This window comes from Bactrocera neohumeralis, unplaced genomic scaffold (genome assembly GCF_024586455.1).
Source record: "Bactrocera neohumeralis isolate Rockhampton unplaced genomic scaffold, APGP_CSIRO_Bneo_wtdbg2-racon-allhic-juicebox.fasta_v2 ctg49_3, whole genome shotgun sequence".
In the NCBI taxonomy this organism is placed as follows: domain Eukaryota; kingdom Metazoa; phylum Arthropoda; class Insecta; order Diptera; family Tephritidae; genus Bactrocera; species Bactrocera neohumeralis.
In genome coordinates, this window is record NW_026091970.1 from 248,823 (window position 1) to 254,991 (window position 6,169).

Sequence of the window (6,169 nt, forward strand, 5' to 3'; positions counted from 1 at the left end):
TGAAGAGCAATACCTTCTCGTTCAGGAAATTTATTAACCAGTTGAGTTCTCTACAGCCCAAAATTTTCTAGTTCAGATATTTTTATTAACGAGTTGAGTTCTCTAAATCTGAAAATTTTCCCGTTAAGAAATTTTTATTAACCAATTGACGTTTAGGAATTTTTATTAATGAGTTGAGATTTCTAAAGCTCCAAATCTTCTCCTTCAGGAATTTTTAATAATGCACAAAATCCTTAAGCATACCAATTATTTTCCAAGAGAAAAATACATTTTTCGGCCACACTCTCTTCACATTAAAGGGACCCTCTCTCTCTTTCTCTGGCCACTTTATTTTAGTTTGGTATATAAAATTGAGATGAGGAATTCCTTTATTGCTTAAATCTAAGAGTTTCTGTATTAAGTGCCCAATAATGCCAATGAATTCTGTTCAGTACATTTGTCACGATTAAGATTTTTTTAAATCATATACTTTGGAAATGAAAGGCAAGAAAAATAAGCACCCTTTACGCGTCATATATGCATACACGGCGATATGGTTATACAGTTAAACACAAAGAAAAAGCAGACAGTAAACAAAATTTTAGCAAATATTCTGCCTAACACAAAGCAAAGAATTACAAACTTTACATAAATTTTTTTATAGAGAAAAAAATATTTTTCACATACAACAAAAAGGCCGAACCTGCTGCTGTCAACCATATTCAATATAACCAAAAAGGTGCATAAACTCATACAGATAACCACACACAAAACCAAACTGTAGGTCGATATTAGGCAACCAATATTAAAAAATAGTGAAATATAAATACATACCGTCACCTAAAATGCAAAACAACGTATCGTCAAAAAAATCGAAATTATTTTTTTATTGCTTACGGTTCACTACATCATATTACAAACATGTAGCATAAAATTTTCAGCTTCCGTCGTCAGATATAACCAATAAATAACCAATAAGTAACCAATATATAACCATTTTATAACCAATACACAAATTTTGTTTCAATATGAGTGGTTTCTATTATATTGTTTTTCCTTCGCCTATAAACTTATGTGAGTGATGTTACGTTATTTTGCATTTTAGGTGACAATATGTAGGCGCATAAACAGGTGTATCGCATCGTGCGCACCCAGCAAGAAAATTATGTATCGCCCTCAATGCATGTTTTCCTACTTTTATTGCGCAGATTGTTGTAGTCAACTCCTATATGTACGTCTATGTATACCTGTGTATGTTAATGTCTTTACATAGCTATGTATGTTTGTGTGTCCCGTGAATTTGTGTAGCTCTGATATTTCTCAAACAGACATTTGTGGATGATATGTTGCGAAATCAGTGAGCTCGTGTATACAAACTGAACAAACAATGTGTTTTCAGCGGAAAAATGATGAAAATATATACATTTGGATTTTCCAAGCATTTAAGTAATATTCTGTTTTATAATTTATTTTGCTAAAAATTTTATATAGGGCCCGGTGGAGAAAGCCTTACCTCACCCTATGCACCGACACTAAGCCCCTTAACTAACGGTGCCGCCTTTGCATCAACTGCTACACCACTAACCACCACAGCACTGCAGGCCGCGGCAGCAGGAGTCGCTGGGAAACAAGTCGAAGGTGAGTTGATACCAATTAATATGGAAATTAATTTAATTTAAATCGAAATTAATTTAATTTAAATTTAAATTAAGTTAGTTTTTCAAGATTTTTTAAGCAAACCAGCACTTACACTAATACATATATGTTCAACTCTCTGCAGGACCCGATGGCAGTAATCTTTTCATTTACCATCTACCTCAGGAATTCACCGACACTGATCTCGCATCCACATTTCTGCCATTCGGCAATGTGCTGTCCGCCAAAGTGTTCATCGACAAGCAAACTAATCTGTCCAAATGTTTCGGTTTTGTATCCTACGATAATCCGCTGTCGGCGGGCGCGGCCATACAGGCGATGCATGGTTTCCAAATCGGCACCAAACGCTTGAAAGTACAACTAAAGCGCTCCAAGGACGCAGCTAAGCCATATTGAAGCAGCTAAAGCATAGTCGCCTGCAGCTAATGTGTGACAATGCGGATGATCAATGAGACGTTGAAGCGGAAGTAGTAGAAGATAAAGAGTATAGCCTGCAGCGACAAATAAACCAAAGGCCCCAAATTTTCATAGTGAAAATAAAAGTTCAAGTCAAAGTGCTTAAAAGCACACACACATACATATATACATCTAATTGCATATATATATAAATATAAAGACCAAAGAAAGAGCTTAAACTAAAACAAAGCAAGCAAAAAGTGTTAGGGAAGTAGCTTACCTGAAGCATGGTTACATTCAAACAAATTTGCTGAATTGTTTAGGGATAAATTAAAAAGCAAAATAAAGGCAAACCAAAATGTTGATTTTTGTTTTTGTATGTAAAATGTAACTATACAAATATATTCAGCATCAATTGTTATACCTAGTATATATAGTAATATTTACAAAAGTCCATATTTACAAAGAAAAATTTGTTCTTGTAATTAAATGTACCATAATTACACCTTCATTGCGTAAGATTTGTTATAAAACATATTTTTTTTTTCAAAAGTCATTTTTTGCAAATTTAAATATATATTATTAACAGTGCTATCACATAGACCGATCCACAATTTCTCAATGCCTCGAAGCAAAACAAAAAAAATATATGCTCTGCAGCTAACTAAAGATCTGGAACAATTAAAAAAAAAGATTTAGGGAAAGCCAGCGCTATAGCTAAGATATTATAAGACCAAAGTTGCTATAATTTTGATTTTTTTTCAAAACCACTTTTTTTAACCAACAGTTTCAAGACTAACCACTTTTCGTTAACAAATAGTCTCAAGAACATATTTGCTATAATTTTGATTTTTTTCCAAACCCAGTTTTTTGTAAACAAATAGTCTCAAGACCAAATTTGCTATAATTTTTATTTGTTTCTTCAAAACCACTTTTTATAAACAAATAGTCTCAAGACCAAATTTGCTATAATTTTGACTTTTTTTTTTCAAAATCATTATTTGTAAACAAATAGTCTCAAGACCAAATTTGCTATAATTTTGATTATTTTTTTCAAAACCACTTTTTGTTAACAAATAGTCTCAAGACCAAATTTGCTATAATTAATTTTTTTCAAAACCACTTTTTGTAAACAAATAGTCTCAGACCAAATTTGCTTTAATTTCGATTTTTTTTTCAAAATCACTTTCTGTTAACAAACAGTCTCAAGACCAAATTTGCTATAATTTTAATTTTTTTTCCAAACCCATTTTTTGTAGACCAAATTTGCTATAATTTTTTTTTTAAACACTTTTTGTAAAAAAATAGCGTCAAGACCAAATTTGCTATAATTATGATTTTTTTCAAAACAACTGTTTGTAAATTTTTACGGTTACTTAGTTTTGACTGACTTCCGAAACATGCCGAAAATGCGCAATAATAGCTCAAAAAAAAAGCGCAATTTCATTAAAAAATTTCTTTTCGCCGCTTGAAAATTAATTTCTTTAAAAGTTTTTTGATGAGCTTTGGAAAAATTAGACATAAATACTCTACACTTTGTTTCATTGCTATAAAGATAGCCCTTCCACTACGAAAAAATGGAAAGAAGCAAATTTCTCTTTTTTCCTAGTTATTTTCACGTGTTTCCATTATTATTAATAGGTGCGAATATTAAATTGAGTTGGTGTAGTAAAAAAGTATTTCGGCGGTCAATAAAGCCCATGTATCCAAAATAGGACTTACATCAGCTGGCCATTCCAAAAGATCAATATTTTTACGTTGAAGTCACCTTGTCGTCAAAAGATTTAGAACACTAAAACAGAACTTTTAAACTTCACTCGTGATTTATGTGAAGGTTTTCGCAAATATATAGAGACTATGATTTACTTATTACTGTGGTCTGACAGCTTTAGTTGTTTATACCAGTTTAAGTAATTTATACCAAAAGTTTGTTCGCCTCGCCACTCTCTTAGAATTGGCAAATGGCAGCTCTCATGAGTGTTCAAGGAAGAATTTAACAACTTAAAAACAAAAACTCAGAAAATTAAAGACAGAACTACTGAACTTCATTTGTAATATATCCATCCACATATTTTCGATTAATAAAGTTACGACTCAACTAGATTAATATTTTATACCAGTTTGTTTGACCTAAAGTGTCAAAATTTTAAAATTTGTTCAGTTCTTTTATTAAACAATAAGTTTGCATAGTTTTTAACACAACTTTATAACAAATTTTAAACAAATTAAATATTTATTCGTAAAAAGAAAGATTCAAGTATCATTTTTTTTTTAATTTAGGCATTTTTCTGAAGTCAGTTGAGCAATTTAATCAAACTCCAAATCAAGTTTTATGATAAGTTCCTTATTTCTTTGCTGTTGTTGTTGTAGCGGGAGAATGATAGTCCTTGACCGAATAAAAAATCCGGTCTGTTCCGGTTACGTAGACCCAATTGTCGTGTGAATTATTCTTATAATTATTTCTATAAAAGTTGGCAGCTCATCAACCATTATACGGCAGCTTTAGAGGCAATAACTTGTTAGTATTTTTATAAATTATAATTTACTTTATTTTCTTAAAATTCTGCCTTCTCTTCTACCTAACCTTCTAAGTAAAATAAATTAAAAATATTTTCCAAAATATAATGGGTGCATTTCTCATAAGCTCGAGACATTCGTAGCTCTGCAAAGATTTCATTGCACATTTACACAAATAAAATAAATAAAATCTTTATAAAATAGTTTACACAGGATCAGTTCTCAGTAAGCGACTGGCAAAAGAACGCACAACTCGCTTAAAAACTCACCAAAAGAAGCAGTAAGTTCAGAGTATTTTATGCTAATTTGGTACAGAAAATGAATGATTAAGTTGCTATTATCCCTTGAAAAGCGTTTTCGTATTTTAGCGCGCGTTCTTTTGCCACTCGCTAACCAAATAACGGTATATATAATAACGTTGCCACATTACACCACACATTCTTAGTAGCCATGCAGTGATCAAGAGAGCTTTTCTTGCTGGATCAATGTAAACATAGCACAAATGTTAACCGTAAGCACATATATTTTAAACAGTTACATTTAAAATATATTTTAATTTTGCTTTTGTTAACTGCATAATAAGTTTAAGCCAAGCTCTTAGCGCAAGCACTTCTTAGTCATGAAACTTTCGCACCAAATAAAAGTTGCAACAAAATAAAATAAAATTTGTAGGTCACAAATTGAGTCATAGTAATTACAAAGAGTCAAATACATACATACAGTTATGTTATATAAACATCTCCGAATATGCCACGCTTTGTTTTAACGCATACATACATAAATCAAATTTACAAATTTTTAATTAAAATTAGTTGTGTGACTTAGTCTTAGGCCAACATTCGTAGTAAATTAGTAGTGTTTTTAGTTTCCGTTAAATATACATGTATGTGCAACAATTTGTTGCGCGTAGAAATTTTATAATGTAGGCATACAGACATATACATACATATATGTACGCGCATAAGTGTATATGTGTGCTATCAAAAGTGTACTTACTATTTACATAGCGGTAAATTAAGTGTTTAACCTTCAGACAGATTCATATTCACGAGTGAAATATGAATGCATATACTAATATATAATATATATATACATACTTACATACAAAACGCTACAATTTTGTAGAATTTTATTTTTTCTGTGGAAATCTGTAAAACGGAAAACTATTTTTAGAGCATAATATTAAATATTAATAAATGTATTATTGAATTATTATTTAATAAAATAAAGAAACTAGTAAATGCATTAATGGGAATATATTGAAAGCGAATTTTTATTATTAATTATATAAGCAGTTGTCTGAAAACTATGAGTGAAGTTCGTATAGCGATTATCCGCCTGAAAAACAACAAAACTGCGGACCACGATGGATTACCGCCCGAGCTATACAAATACGGCGGCGAAGTACTGATAAGGAGCATGAATCAGCTTCTTTGTAGAATATGGTCGGATGAAAGCATGCCCGACGATTGGAATTTAAGTTTACTCTGCTCAATCCACAAACGGTGGACCCCGAAATCTGCTCCAATTATCATGGAATAAGTCTCCTTAATATCGCATATATTTGTATATATAGATTCTATCCAGCGTATTGTTTGAAAGACTGAAGCCCACCGTCAAC

The 6,169-nt window shown here is 31.4% G+C and overlaps 1 protein-coding gene across 7 annotated transcripts in view; it reads left to right on the forward strand.

Annotated features, from left to right (window-relative positions):
* The window catches only part of LOC126767269 (CUGBP Elav-like family member 2), a 186,200-nt gene extending 180,387 nt beyond the window's left edge, over positions 1-5,813 (forward strand). For 5 of the 7 annotated variants that reach the window (XM_050484833.1, XM_050484834.1, XM_050484835.1 and 2 more), the window contains 2 exons: positions 1,471-1,617; positions 1,760-5,813. In XM_050484833.1, the coding sequence (XP_050340790.1) occupies positions 1,471-1,617; positions 1,760-2,031 (419 nt within the window). In that variant the 3' untranslated portion in view covers positions 2,032-5,813. The remainder of the gene's footprint in view (positions 1-1,470; positions 1,618-1,759) is intronic. The other 2 variants (XR_007669044.1, XR_007669045.1) reach the window with 2 other exon arrangements.
* Positions 5,814-6,169: the final 356 nt, after the last annotated feature.